The sequence below is a fragment of the Mixophyes fleayi genome, chromosome 1 (genome assembly GCF_038048845.1).
Source record: "Mixophyes fleayi isolate aMixFle1 chromosome 1, aMixFle1.hap1, whole genome shotgun sequence".
Taxonomy (NCBI): domain Eukaryota; kingdom Metazoa; phylum Chordata; class Amphibia; order Anura; family Limnodynastidae; genus Mixophyes; species Mixophyes fleayi.
The window spans coordinates 385,638,798-385,654,708 of record NC_134402.1 but is presented as its reverse complement, the minus strand read 5'-3'; the positions used below and the strand labels follow the sequence as shown (position 1 = coordinate 385,654,708).

The following is a 15,911-nucleotide window of genomic DNA, read 5'->3' as shown; positions in this document are numbered from 1 at the left end:
AATGGTCAACTGTCCACACCTTTTCAAGATTCTATAGGTTGCAGGGCTTTGCATCCGCAGATGCGAGTTTTGGCCTCAAGGTGTTGTGCGCAGCTGTTCCAGAGCAATCCCTCCCTTAGGGGGCAGCTTTGGTATGTCCCCAATGTACCGCAGTGTCCTCCAATGGTAGGGGGAAAAAAAAGGGATTTTTTACTCACCGTAAAATCTGTTTCTCTGACTACATTGGGGGGACACTGCCCACCTTCCCCTTTTGCTCTGAAAATGTTCTGTTCTGTATTTAGTTATTTTGTTCAGGTTTTTCTGCCTTGTTGGCTTTCGCTCTCTGCTTGGTTATTCAAAACTGAGCTTACTGGGACAGAGGAGGGTCATAGTAGTTGAGGAGTGTGTATTCAACAAGTATGATAAGTGTCTAAACTCCTAGTCCACCTACTGTACCCCAGTGTACTGCAATGTCCCCCGATGGAGTCGGAGAAACAGATTTTACGGTAAGTAAACAAAATCCCTTTTTTTGCAACTAGTAGTAAATATTAAACTGCTTAGTAACAGCTTACACTGACTGATATATGACTGTATATTATCATGAAAGGACCATTTAAATGAACACTGTACATTGATTATATGGTGGCCAGTGTGTGGGTGCGATGGCTCTACATTATATTACATATTACTGGAACCAACGTTGGTGGGAAAAACTCAGTCACATCACATGTTTATATACAATGTCTGAGTGGAGTTTGTATGCTCTCCCCTTATTTGTGTGGGTGTCCTCCCAAAGTCCAAAAATCTACTGGCAAATAAATGTTAGTGTGTGTTAGAATTTATACTGTAAGCTCCACTGTGTCAGGGACTAGTGCGAATGATTAAACATTGTTTGGAAAGTGCTTTAATATGTTTGTTCTATATTAATAGAGGTTAATTATATGATGGGTTTTTTTTGTTTTGTTTTTAAATGTCTGTTTCTCAGGAGAGCCTCCAGACACTGACTCAGACTACCATAAATTGCCAGCACATTTGTCTCAGCATGATAGAGACGTACTTCTTGTTCTTCCAGAGGTGAGAGACATCCTTTAAGACAGTGTTTCCCAAGTCCAATCCTCAGTGAGCCCTAAAAGTGCAGGTTTTCCAGCTCACAAGAAAAATGTAAAATGTGTCAGTCAGTAATGAATACACCTGTGCTCTGGCAAAGAGATCTGGAAAACATGCACTGTTAGTGCTCCATGAGGACCAGGTTTGAGAAACACTACTTTAAGAGATTATATACTTGCATTTAAATTCTGAATAACGGAAAAATTATCTATCTAATTATCATTATCTACTTGGTTTCAGAGTAAAGTTGTTAAATTGAAAAAAAGCATGGCATACATTGTCACATGACATAAATTCAGGATGCATTTCTGCACTTGGCAGTATCGATGATATTATCCACCTTTTTTTAGGAGCTGTGATTAAATAAAATCTGGTTTGGACAGTAACCCCTTCCCCGCTGAGCCTTTTTGGTCTTACCACATTCCAACATCATTAGCAGTACCCACACTTATTATATCTTGTCTTTATCAGAAGACTTTTCTTTTTCAGAACATACTATTAGTTTGCTTATACCTCCTGACACATCTGGAACAAAAAAAATATACCCAAAAAGGCCATAAAAGTGTTTTTTTTATTGGATTGTGATAAAAGCAAGTGTGTGTGTGTGTGTGTGTGTGTGTGTGTGTGTGTGTGTGTGTGTGTGTGTGTGTGTGTGTGTGTGTGTGTGTGTGTGTGTGTGTGTGTGTGTTTTTCCTCTAAATACCAACAAAATGCTTTGTGGTTCTTTCTTTATCAATCCACCTTTTCAAAGCCGCTAAAAAAACTTGATTTTCATAATAAAATCTTATCTTTTGAACACTAGACAACCTACTGCATCAAATGAGGGTTTATTAAAGCCAGGATGGGGGAGGTTTGGGCATTATAACCTCCCTTCTCTGGACTCCTTAACAATTTCTGTAGCATAGGTTGTTATTGTCTGGTGATGACCAGCAATAATGTATGACCAAGCAATACTGTATTGGTACACTGTTAGTTGGAGAGCCAGGCTGCCTCAGACACAGTATACTTGCATGAGCATTCCTCTTCAGCATGTAGTTCATGTATCCTATGCACTCGCCTACTTTATTTTACATCTTCCCTTGCCTGTTATCTGGTGTAATGCTGGGAAAATGTAAAAAATAAAAGCTTGATCACTCTGTTTCCCAGTTCACAATACTAAAGTTAATAGCAAAGATCTTCTTTAACTTGTATTGATTTTAGAGATGCTCCGGCTCGGTTCCTCGGAAACCGAACACACCCGAACTTAGGGGATCTTTCCTGCTTTTCGGAATTGAAAATGAGGCAAAACGTCATTGTGACGTCGTCGGATCTCGGGAGTTTTGGAATCTATAAATACCGCCCTCCATGGCGATCAAGCGCCATTTGAGAGAGGGACACAGAAGGGGTAGTACAGAGTGTAGAGCAGTTGGGCAGGCAAAGTTAGAGAATTGAAAGAGGAGGGTGGTAGCAGTGTTAAAGAAAGTAATCGGAGACATTCAGGAGAGCTCCATAGCTTCAGTGTTAAATCTCATTGCAGAAAAATACAAATAATAGTGCTTACAGGGTTGATGGAATTCTGCAGTCCAATTCTACAGTGTTATATGGGTAATGCACAGAAAGGAGAGCTCCATTGGTAATTCTCATTGCAGAAATACAACTACTAGTCCTAGGCTTTTCTTCTAAATTTGCACAAAAAAGTGTATGGTATTATATACACCTAAAGAGAAGAGCTCCATTGCTGATTGTCATTCCTGAAAGACAAATACTAGGCCTTGCAGGCTTTTCTTTTGACTTTTCTTTTCTGCCACTGCTGTGTGCCAGTGTGTACTAGATATGGTAGGAACTGCCGTGTGTTTGAGTCATTGCTCTGTCGCTTAGTATCCAGCCAGGTCGCTGCAGTATTTGTCCTAAAGTGTATGAAAATAATATTGTGACCTGTGAGGTGGTCAAAATTGACTGCAAATGACTTCAAATTAGTGTTTATTGAGGTTAATAAAATTTTTAGGATCAAAAAAAGAGCAAAATTATGTGATATTAGCAATTTTTCTAAAAAAAATACAAAACAAAAAAACACGAGGGTGGTTTTGCCAAAAACAAAACAGGAAGCTAATCCAGATCCAAAACCACTTCACGGAGGTCAGTGAGCATCTCTAATTGATTTAGGGGGAAGTGGAACACCATATTAGTTTGTTGCAATAGAGGGAGGGAGAAGGTGTAGCCTGCGCTTGGTGAGACCATTCGGCACTCTGTTGTTTGGATCACCAATAGTTTCCCTGACCATTCTATACCTTCCTTTAAAGTGGTATTTTCCCATCCGTGTTACTGGTCTGTCCTGATTTCCCATCACACCATAATCTTATTTGTACATAAACAGCATATCTTACCCCATTGTTTATTCCATGCAGTGTGTACCAGTTCGCTTCTCTTGCCTAAACCAAGTATTGTTTTCCTGTTAAGATTTTGATATAATACACTAACTATAGGATTGTTCCCCATGTGTTTGCTCCTCAGGCTGTTGTAGAGAAGTCACACATGCGAAGTGAGCTGTTCAATTTATATCTTCACCAGAACTATTTAGATTTTTTCTCCGATATTGATGATGTTGTCCGAGCCAGCGAGTACCTCAGTGCTGCAGACGTTCTCACCGGTGACTGGAATGTAAGATTTAGTATCTGTGCCATTTTAACCATTTCAGTCTTTGTAAACAAGTCTTTGTTAATTGCTTTTTAACAAATTTACAATACAATGCACTTACCTGTCTGTAAGGTGATGTCTAGAAATGTGATGTAAAAATAATGTTCATGTGTGTTCAGGCTGGACCTGTTTGATACCCTAAGGCTCCTGTAAGGTCGAGAATAGCAGGGGCCTTAATTATGCAGTTGTTGGGGGCCCCAGCCACTAAAACATTGCATTCAGTAGTATGCTGGTTCTGTGGAAGCGTGTCACTCTACTGGTATGCCGTCATTGGAGGTAAATCTGGTAATGTTGTCCCGATGAATAAACGCAAGTAAAATCATGTCTACTTCACCAACGTCACTGTACTTGCTATGCTTGGAGCGGGTTGGGTACCTTTTAACAATGACTGCAACCCCGACAGTATCATGCCCGACTTGTATAATCCGAAGCTGACGTGCCCGACAGAAGTAGAATTGCGACTTTAAAAAATAATGACGTTTTACAACAGTGACTGTGCGAGATCCCGGGACTAGTAAATGATGTCACTGTAAAACGCGACACTACTATTACTGTTAAGGGGGTATACAAGAAAGCGCTGGCTGTACAATGTTTTTTTGACAAAACTTCTACATTGTACAGCTGGCGCTTTCTTGTATACCCCCTTAACAGCAGTAATAGTAGTGTCGCGTTTTACAGTGACGTCATTTACTAGTCCCGGGATCTCGCACTGTCGCTGTTCTAAAACGTCATTATTTTTACAGTCTCTATTCTACTTCGGTCGGGCATGTTAGCTTCGGAATGTTCAAGTCAGGCCTAGTACTGTCGGGGTTGCAGTCCTCGCGATAGTGAGTACCACCGCTTGGAGCTATTAGAGTCTTGGTTTTACTTTTCTTGTTCTGTACTGTCGTACCCTGTATGGTCCACTGTTAATTTTGTTTGGCTCTGTGGAAACCTTGTGGCGCCATATAAATAAAGAATAATAATAATGTCACCTTATACAGTTGTAGTTAGCACTTGTAAGAATAGCAAAACCTTTGTTTACTGCTAAATAATAATAAAGTATTGATTGAGCAAAATAATCACTACTTGGTTTTCCATATGTGTTTTACTTTTTAAATTTGTTTTAGAAATAGTCTTCAAGTAAATGTCTTCTCAAACAGAGATAAAAAATTGTTAACATAGCTGAGCCAATTTTTTTTTTATTTGGTCACCTGCAGCATAAAATGCTAAGTTAAGTATTTGTACATAGGTCATTCATTCCAAATTAGCCTGCCTGATTTGTACAATATTAGATAATCATTAATCTCTTTTCTTCTTCTGTTTTTTTTTTTTTTTTTTTTCTTGCACATGAAATACACAAAAGCCGATTTCTGAAATGAACCTGGTATTGTTTCTTACTGGTAATGGTCGACTATATTTTGTGTGTAGCACTGTAAAACAAATCGGGATTTATACATTTCAATCTCCATATTCAGGAATGGCAAATTAAATCTCTTTATAAATGTATATCCCCTGCACCCGAATACAATTTGTATACAAGTGTGATTTTATTTTTTGTTTTTAACGTGCAGGCCCGATCGACACTGAATGTGTACAGCTCGTCAATTGCCAGCAGAGGAGTCTTACACGCCAACAGTTCTAGAGCTTTTGCCAATTGTCAATCAGGAGTTGGCTTCCGACCTCTACACAAACCACAGTGGCTTCTTGTTAATAAAAAGGTACATTCATAATTAAATTAAGCTGTCCTAGTTTGCACACCACTAACACATCCATCTGAGTGAGGCAGGAAGGCATGCACTCACTAACATAATCATTTAACAGGACTTCCCCTATCGCTTCTTATGTTAGGAGCAGCATTGTGCTCAAATACTTTGTTTTACTATTTATCATCCTCTATGTGATTCCCTTCACACGGTGAAGGCAGCCATCTGTACGGCATGTGGCCACTCCATTAGAAACAAGTACTTTAAGACTATTAATTCTGCCTCCTTCAATATTGGTCATGTAATATCTCAATGGTGTCACTGACTCCTAAGGGAATTGATCGCCTGCATTCTCATTAATACTGATTTAGCCCACAGAATGGCCTCCTTTCACTGGATCTCATTACATGCACTGGATGCACCAGCAAGTGGCTTTGGTTTTTCAGTAGTGCAGCTAGTTGGTCCACTCAGCGCGTTACAGGGAACACACCAACCCTCTGCGGGAGGCGGACAAATCTGACGAGGCGCACCTTACAACCGCTAAGACGCGGCACTGTCCAGCCTCTTGCCACTTTACTTAAGTATTATTCCACTTTTATTTTTAAATAATAGCTCAATTTAACATTATTGATGGCATAAATGGATCATAAGAGTGAGTGGCCACTGGTACTGTCTTTATTACATGTGGCATTTTTGTCAGTTTGGAGATTTTTATGTATTTTTTATTTATCAATTTATTTACTTTTTTACATGGTGAAGTGGAAATGGCTTTGTGCCCTGCAGCACAGATAAGACGGCCTCCTACAAAGGCACCCTCTCAACTCCTTCATTTCATTTTTATAATCTCGATGGATAAAACAATTTTTTTTTTTTTAAATAACTGCTCTGCAAAACTGGGCACAACTGTGCACCTTCGCTGTACTTTGCAATGAAAATCTTGCGCATAATGCAGGGTGTATAGCTCACACATTCCTAAGAGTATTATTTCCCAGGAAAAAAACTCTCCAAACTCTGTAAACACTTTAGGACACATACACTCTCATAATTCACTCTTCCTTCACTTTAACATTAGCTCTTAATTTACCATCTGAGAAAAAGATACTGTTTCTGTAACTTTTGTGGAATGATATACATGCTATGTGAAATGGCTTTAAATAAATGTTTGTGTGCCATCCACATTGTGTTTCCAAGGTGTAATTTGATGCTTGTTGCATATTTGGACTGTATATTTCCTCTTGTTACAAGGATTTACCTATGATATGAGCATAGGTAAACCTATTATAGGCTCATATCAATAGGTATGCCTATTGTTATGAGCTTAAAGCAACAGCTGTAACAAGGTATGTCTCCTTTTCATTCTTTTTCCCATTTACAGTACCAGGAAAACTCTGTTGCTGCAAGAGAACTTTTTTCCAGTTTCTGTTCCTCACCACTGTGCCTTCAAACCCAGGTGATTCCATATCTGGCTAAGCTCACCAACCCACTGAGAAACCAAGGTAACGTGGTAAAATGCTCGGAGTTGTTGCTTTGTGGAAAAGAAAATGCCAATTTGCCTGTATAGTAGAACATCTGCCAACATGCAGTTTTTAACACATACTTGCCTGCTTTTTGGACCTCCAAAGGGCAAGTGAGGCCTTGATGTGATTTGCAACATTAGGCCTCGATTTGTGTCATGAAGTCATTGTGCAGCGGGGCCATGATGATTCAAACTGTGTCATCAGGACCTGCCCATCGAGGTCTGATGTCCACATCACTTCATCAACGCCCCACTTCTCATGAAAGAAAGCAGGATTCAGGAGTGTCCCGGACGTTCCTAGGGAGTAGGCAAGTATGTTAAAATGTTGGGGATAATTAAATTCGCACTCTCCTTACTGACAACATAAACTTAATGCACAATCCGTATATATATTGTCACGAGCCGCGGCGGTACTCACAGCCGCCGCGGCTCGCTTCTCATGCGCCCCAGCGTCCCGGCCGTCACCTTGACGACCGGGACGTCATTTCCTCTTCCTGTCCGGCCATTACCAGGGCAACGGCCAGACGCTAGTACACTAGCGCTGCGTCCCGGCGGTGCTGGTAGCCGGGCGCATGCACATAGCAGGCAGCCTGTGGGCTGATTAGGCTTATTAACAGGCATTAGCCTGCAACTGTGTAGGTCAGGGGCAAGCCCTGATTGGCCCTGCTGGATACTAGTAAATTAGTCTGCAGGAGTGTGTTCAACTGCTGATTGGTCTGTGTCTGTACTTAAGGCAATGAGGTCTGCTGCCTCATTGCCGGTTATAGCTTCTGTGCTCCAGTCTGCTGACCTGCTTGTTCCAGTTCCTGTATCCTGTATCTACGTTTGACTTCCCGTGTATGACCCTTGGCTTCGTATTGGACTTCGCTTGTGTTTCCTGTGACCCTGATCCTTGGCTTGTTTACCCGTTCTGCTACTTTGCCTGTGACCTCTGACCTCAGCTTGTTCATCATTACTGTTACCTGCTGCCGGCCTTTGACCTCTGCGTGGACCTGACTCTTCTTGCCTGGGTTCTCCCCAGCCGGTACACACTTCACGACCCTCTGTCAGTCTGCAGCCCAGTCTGTCCCCACCATCAGGGGCTCCAGTGAACACCTGACTGGCAGAGTAGACTCCGGGTTGTGTTGTGCCGGCTGGAGGGGTTCCTAACATTATAACCGGCCTACTCACGGAGACAAGATTAGGATGGATGCAAGTGGATCCACACCGTCTCCGGCACAAACCATAGCAGGCCATGTTGAGTCTTTGTATCAGATGATGCAGGGATTGGCTGAGCGTATGTCTGTTCAAGAAGAAGCCACAAAAGCTTCACAACCTCCTCCAGGTCCCATCTGTGAGCCCAAAATGAATTTACCGGATCGGTTCTCCGGAGATAGAACCTTGTTTCGGAACTTCAGGGAGAGCTGCAAGCTCTATTTTCGTATGAGACCCCGCTCCTCCGGTTCAGAGCAGCAACGAGTTGGGATTATTATTTCCCTTCTACAGGGTGACCCCCAGTCCTGGGCGTTTTCTTTGCCACAGACCAGTCCGGCCATGCAGTCCGTAGACTCCTTCTTTGAGGCATTGGGTTTACTGTATGATGACCCGGATCGAGTGGCCTCCGCAGAAGCTCATCTACGGTCCTTGAAACAAGGCCGACGGTCAGCAGAAGAATACTGCGCGGAATTCCGTAGATGGTCACCTGACAGTGGATGGAACGACCCTGCCTTACGTAGTCAGTTCCGTGTCGGCCTATCTGAACAGATTAAAGATTCGCTGGTGCAATACCCGTCTCCTAGCTCTCTGGAGGATCTGATGCACCTCTCCATTAAAATTGACATGAGATATAAAGAGCGGAAAACTGAAAAGGAAACGTCATCTCCTCCATCCGCCTTCGTTCCTATCTCCCAGGATGGTGAGGAACCAATGCAATTGGGAGCATACCGTCTTTCCTCTGAGGAAAGAGACAGGAGACGGTCACAAGGCTTATGTTTATATTGTGGCGCAAGAGGCCACTTCTCCCGTTCTTGCCCAAACAAGTCGGGAAACGAGCATGCCTAGGGAACGAGGGGAGAGTTCACTTAGGTCTACAAATTGTCTCCCAAAAAAATGCGGTATTGGTTCCTGCACAGCTCACGTTCAGATGGTGCTCCATTGCCAGGCGGTAAGGTTACCTGGGAGACCCCGCTACTACAATTGAGGATTGGGGCTCTCCACTCCGAATCTATAGTCTTTCGTCTCATTGAATGCCCGTCAGTACCTTTGATTCTAGGTCATCCTTGGCTATCCTGTCATAACCCTGTCATAGATTGGGCAAAAGGAGAGATTGTCCAGTGGAGCTCTCATTGTTCACAGTCCTGTTTGACAGTACCTCTACGTGTGGTTCGGTCCATTCCGGAGCAGCTTCCCTCCCAGTATCATGACTTCTGGGATGTCTTCTCTAAAAAGGCTGCTGATATTCTACCACCGCACCGGGAGTTCGACTGTGCCATCGAGTTAATTCCAGGTACTAAACTACCCAAGGGACGTTTGTATTCTCTCTCTGGTCCAGAGACCAAATCCATGCAGGAGTACATTGATGAAAATCTGGAGAAAGGCTTCATCAGGCCATCTAAGTCTCCAGTAGGGGCTGGGTGCTTCTTTGTGTCCAAGAAGGACGGTGGACTCAGACCATGTATCGATTATCGGGGACTGAATATGATTACGGTTAAAAACACCTATCCGCTTCCTCTCATCTCTGTACTCTTTGATCAATTAAGAGGAGCAACGGTCTTCACAAAAATCGACCTTCGTGGTGCTTATAACCTCATACGCATTAGAGCAGGTGATGAGTGGAAGACGGCGTTCAACACGCTCTCGGGCCACTACGAATACTTGGTCATGCCGTTTGGCCTTAGTAACGCTCCTGCTGTGTTCCAGGATTTGATTAATGAGGTGTTACGTGAGTTCCTGGGACACTTTGTTGTTGTCTACTTAGATGACATTCTCATATATTCCAATTCATTGCCGGCACATCGGAGTCATGTCAGACAAGTCCTACAGAAACTACGGGAACATCATCTCTACGCGAAACTCGAAAAATGTGAGTTTGAGGTTAAGAAGGTATCCTTTCTTGGCTATATAATCTCTTCAGAGGGTTTCTCCATGGACCCCACCAAGGTCCAGGCAATCCTGGATTGGGTACAACCCAATAACCTCAAGGCGGTCCAGAGATTCCTAGGATTCACCAATTATTACAGGAGATTTATTGGCGGTTTTGCTGACATCGTGGCTCCTATCGTTTCCTTGACCCGCAAAGGGGGTGATCCGGCTGTTTGGTCACGGCAAGCAATAAATGCATTTAAAACCTTAAAGGAAGCTTTTGTGTCCGCTCAGGTCCTTAGACACCCGGACCCAAAGGTACCATTTATTCTCGAGGTAGATGCTTCTGACGTCGGTGCTGGAGCTATCTTGTCACAAAAGGATCCTCAGACTCACCGCTTGCATCCATGTGCCTTTTTTTCCCGCCAATTCTCCTCAGCAGAGACCAATTATGACGTGGGAAATCGAGAATTACTAGCAATTAAATGGGCCTTTGAGGAATGGCGACACTGGTTGGAAGGCGCTGCACACCAGATCTCCGTTATAACGGATCATAAGAATCTGCAGTATATTCAGTCAGCTAAACGCCTAAACCCCCGTCAGGCTCGGTGGTCACTGTTCTTCACCCGATTTAACTTTATTATCACTTATCGTCCTGGTTCTAAAAATATTCAAGCAGACGCTCTGTCTAGAAGTTTTCTGGCACATCATGCCCCAGTCACTAACCCAGAGCCTATTGTTCCTGTATCCATGGTCCATGCCGGATTAACTCAAGATCTGAGCTGTACCTTACAAAGGTTTCAGAAGTTGGCTCCTGACAACACTCCGGTAGGACGGTTGTTTGTCCCAGTTCATTTAAGGAAGACAGTTCTTGCTGAAACACACAACAGTCGGACTGCTGGACATCCTGGCATCTACAAAACACTAGAGATACTTTCCCGTACTGTATGGTGGCCGTCTCTGTCTGCTGACGTCAAGAGTCACGTCCGGTCCTGTGAAGTTTGTGCCAGGAACAAAGTTCCCAGGACTCGCCCGGTAGGTCAGTTAGTTCCGTTGGCCGCCCCTGGTAAACCTTGGACACATCTGTCCATGGACTTTATAGTCGATCTGCCACCCTCTGCGGGACACAATACCATTTGGGTCGTGGTAGATCGGTTCAGCAAGATGGCACATTTCATTCCACTCACTAGGCTTCCTACTGCTCGAGATTTGGCAATCTTGTTCATTCAACACATTTTCCGCCTCCATGGACTCCCTACAGACATCGTCTCCGACCGGGGTTCCCAGTTCATAGCGCAGTTCTGGAGATCATTCTGTACCCTCCTGGGAATCAAGGTCAGTTTATCATCTGCATACCACCCTCAGTCAAATGGGCAGACTGAAAGGGTTAACCAGTCCTTGGAGAAGTTCTTGCGATGCTACATATCGGAGTTCCATGACAACTGGTCCTCCTTGTTGCCCTGGGCAGAATTTGCCTGTAACAACTCCTGTCACTCATCCACGAAAACCTCTCCGTTCTTTTGCAATTATGGTTTCCACCCCAGATCTAACTCTTTGTATTCACTCCAGTCCGTTGGTATTCAGGAGATCCGTTCCACTGCCAGGGATCTCAGAGTTGTCTGGAAGAAAGTACATTCATCTTTAAAACAAGCCTCACTTGTTGCAAAAAAAATTTCGGACCGACACCGTACCCCCTGCTCTCTTAAGGTTGGCCAGAAAGTCTGGCTGTCTACAAAAAATATCAGGCTGAAGCAACCTTGCAAGAAGTTGGGCCCTAAATTCATCGGGCCGTTTCCCATCATCAAGCAGGTGAACTCTGTTGCATTTAGGTTAAAAATTCCGGGCTCGTTAAGAATTCCAAACACATTTCATTGTTCTCTGTTAAAACCAGTTCTTTATCCAGCTCAAGCCCAGTCTTCAGGCAAGCCACAGAGGTACAGTGTTCAGAAAATCTTGGATTCCAAAAAAGTGCAAGGACAGGTGCACTTTTTGGTACAGTGGAGGAACCGCGGGTTAGAAGAACGATCTTGGGTTCCGCGGAGACAACTCCATGCTCCCAAACAATTGAAGGAATTCTTCAGGAAATTTCCAAGAAAACCTGGGTGTCGGGGTCCCTTGACCCCTCCTCAAGGGGGGGGTACTGTCACGAGCCGCGGCGGTACTCACAGCCGCCGCGGCTCGCTTCTCATGCGCCCCAGCGTCCCGGCCGTCACCTTGACGACCGGGACGTCATTTCCTCTTCCTGTCCGGCCATTACCAGGGCAACGGCCAGACGCTAGTACACTAGCGCTGCGTCCCGGCGGTGCTGGTAGCCGGGCGCATGCACATAGCAGGCAGCCTGTGGGCTGATTAGGCTTATTAACAGGCATTAGCCTGCAACTGTGTAGGTCAGGGGCAAGCCCTGATTGGCCCTGCTGGATACTAGTAAATTAGTCTGCAGGAGTGTGTTCAACTGCTGATTGGTCTGTGTCTGTACTTAAGGCAATGAGGTCTGCTGCCTCATTGCCGGTTATAGCTTCTGTGCTCCAGTCTGCTGACCTGCTTGTTCCAGTTCCTGTATCCTGTATCTACGTTTGACTTCCCGTGTATGACCCTTGGCTTCGTATTGGACTTCGCTTGTGTTTCCTGTGACCCTGATCCTTGGCTTGTTTACCCGTTCTGCTACTTTGCCTGTGACCTCTGACCTCAGCTTGTTCATCATTACTGTTACCTGCTGCCGGCCTTTGACCTCTGCGTGGACCTGACTCTTCTTGCCTGGGTTCTCCCCAGCCGGTACACACTTCACGACCCTCTGTCAGTCTGCAGCCCAGTCTGTCCCCACCATCAGGGGCTCCAGTGAACACCTGACTGGCAGAGTAGACTCCGGGTTGTGTTGTGCCGGCTGGAGGGGTTCCTAACATATATCCACATATATTATCATCAATCACGCATCACATTTACATGATCACAATACTGGAATACAACGCAATCACACTACTCCTCTTTCCTGCACCTTTCACTCCACCACTGATGTGTCTCTCCTCTCTCCTCTCTCTTCATTAACAGCTGCTTTATATATGTGGGGTTATATTAAGTTCCACTTGCAGTTTATACGAGCAGATGGCCATACTTACTGCACATTTACTTATTATTACAAGTTATATATAGTCTCCTGTGTGTAACCTGCCACCTGATTGTTAGTACTATTTTTATACTGTACAGTAGGTGGCACTGTCTCTCAGGCAAAAGCACTCCTAGGAATTGCAGTCATGTTGGTCTCCAGTGGTGGCAAACTACATTTCCCAGAACTCCAATTTCTGGTTGTGAAGTATGTGGACAACCGGCTTTTTACTTGGCAGAAGCTGTTGTGTGACTTCATCAAAAAAGTGACCTCTCCAAGAGATTTGGTTTTGTTTTGTTGGAAATAGAAATAAATAAAAATATTATTACTTGCGCTGTAAAAGTGATATTTCTAGTTGCTGAGTATTTTATATTGGTTCTAGCTAACCACCAGGCTATTAAAGGAAAGACCATACATATGTCTAATAAACCATTTCATCTCAAATTTTTCAGATTGTTGTTTGTTTGTTTTTCTTTCTCTTTCTGCAGCACAAATTGCATTTATCCAGGATATTGGTAGACTTCCCTTAAAGAGGCATTTTGGAAGGTAAAGTTACTCATCGCTGACTAATTCCTTGCCATTTTGGTCTGTTTAACTTGTCAGGTGCCCATTCATAATACAATTTTGACAGCTGGTTCAAATTTCAATATAGACTTACTTGGCTGCCGGGTGAAAACTGACCATTCCGTTCAACATATGTATAGGAATGAGCGGAAAAAGCAGTTGTATAAAGGCCTCTATTTCACAGTGTAGTTAACGTTTAACCACAATGGATCCGGATGTTTGGATATTGGGTCACATGCCTCAGATCTGCTTGTGTATGGGCACTTTAAGTGGGGGAAAAAACTCACTTGTAAATCTATTTGATTGATGAATGTAACATTTAGTTTTTATCACTGCTAGAAAAACATTTTAATAGTTAACACTATTGAACATCTATAAAGATCTATCTGTATAGTACTTGGGCTTAATAACATACATGAAATAAGTGGTTTAAGAAGGTGGGTGCTTCTCTATCTTTATATCTGTCTGCAGCAGTTCAGAATGCAATGCCCTAGTTGATGGAAATAATCTGCACTGATCGGTGAATTCATGCATGTGGCTTTGTCAGTGATGTCCAAGCTCATCATAAATGATATACTGTGCTTTATTATTTGAGCTCTTTGTCCTATAGCCTACACTTTTAGCTACGGTTGAGGTCTATAGGAGGTGAATTTTGCAATTTGTGATGGAAGGTGGCAGTGTTAGTGCAAACTACAAAGGAAATCTGTCCACTTGCTTTCATGTGTCAGGGTGAGAATGAACATTGCATGAAAACTTACGTTTTTGGGTCAAATAGAAAATTGCTTTGTCCTTCATGTATGTAATGTTTTTTTCCAGGATAAGGCTTGAAGCTCTCACTGACAAAGACCCTGGTGATGCTGACAGCGGTGATGAAGGGGACCCAAGTGATATACAAAATGTAAAAGAAAACAGTAAGAATAAAGAAGGGTCTGGTACACCAGTACTGTCTTCCAGCCAAGGAGGGGAATCTGACCTCCCATCCAGCCAACCTCAACCTATTGCAGCCCAGTCCGTTGTGGATGATGAAGAGATGAAGATAGAGGAATTTGATAGTGACTGAACTCTTTTGGCGTCAGCCTTTCATTGGACCTTCTGCTTCACTGGCTGATTACTAGGGTGGCCTGATTAAAACTATTTAAATAAGACTTAAAGGAGATATCTCTTTGATATGTCTGTACATGGGCTAGCTTCATCTTCATTTACTCATTTCATAGCTCGGAGAAGCAACTTTTTTTTTTTTTTCTCATTGGAAGTGTCAAAAAAATCATCACACAATGTACCCAGCTTTTAACACCTTTCCTGTGTTTTGTGCCTCTTTACTGCCCGTGTTGCCTCGCAGACTCCGCTGTCACATCGCAAGTTGTCATACAGAAAATGTGAAATGTAGTTTTATGTATAGTAATGAACTAAACTATTTATGTAAATAAAATGTTTGGGTTTTTTTCCACAATGTTTCATGTTTGTTCGTTTTTCTTTTAACACAGTTTTTTTTGTTGTTGTTTTTTTGTAATCATGTATTTAATAAAGAAGACTTTTGTAATATTTTGGAACATATTAACAAAACAAAGTAAAGCAAAACCCAGCTAATACCCTTAGGTACAGTATTACAATATCTGATTATGCATAATACTTACAGTGCAAATGCTTACTGTTATCCAAAAATCCGTACATACTGAATAGAATTAAGTATATCAAAGAAGGATTGGAGAGACCAAAATCAACATGAAAATAACATAAATTAAGGTTTAAATTTGATGGAGGATCCACTATTCTGTATAAACTACAAAAACATTGTGAAGTGTAAAATATCAGTATGGTGCTTATGTGGGGTTTACTGCGACACATTAAAGGCAGCGGTAAATCGGGGATTAATTTGACAAGCCGTACATTCTTGATCCAGTTACAAGAATAGTATTACTAAAAGAAGATCTAACAAACGTACACACAAAATAATACAACAAAATGTGGGCGCCTAGGATGGCAGTCACTCAGACTCCTCTAGCAGTGAGTGTATAGCATACCATGGTCTTATCTATCCTATCCAGATTGTATTCTATTTGTGCATGGAAATTCTACGAGTGTAAATAAATTGTTTGTCTCTGTGTCATTACACAAGGCCACTCATCTATAAAAAAATAGGGATTTTCTGCTGACATCTCCAACACATTAGACACATAATACAGCCTTGTCCAGACAGGTTTCTAGAGATAACCCAAATATACATAAT

General features: G+C 42.9%; 1 protein-coding gene across 1 annotated transcript in view; it reads left to right on the top strand.

The window, feature by feature from the left end:
* The window catches only part of RAD17 (RAD17 checkpoint clamp loader component), a 28,075-nt gene extending 12,941 nt beyond the window's left edge, over positions 1–15,134 (top strand). Inside the window, exons 12-17 of the mRNA XM_075180134.1 lie at positions 965–1,053; positions 3,577–3,723; positions 5,313–5,459; positions 6,820–6,940; positions 13,609–13,666; positions 14,501–15,134. Of these exons, the coding sequence (XP_075036235.1) occupies positions 965–1,053; positions 3,577–3,723; positions 5,313–5,459; positions 6,820–6,940; positions 13,609–13,666; positions 14,501–14,744 (806 nt within the window). The 3' untranslated portion in view covers positions 14,745–15,134. The remainder of the gene's footprint in view (positions 1–964; positions 1,054–3,576; positions 3,724–5,312; positions 5,460–6,819; positions 6,941–13,608; positions 13,667–14,500) is intronic.
* The last annotated feature ends 777 nt before the right edge of the window (positions 15,135–15,911 follow it).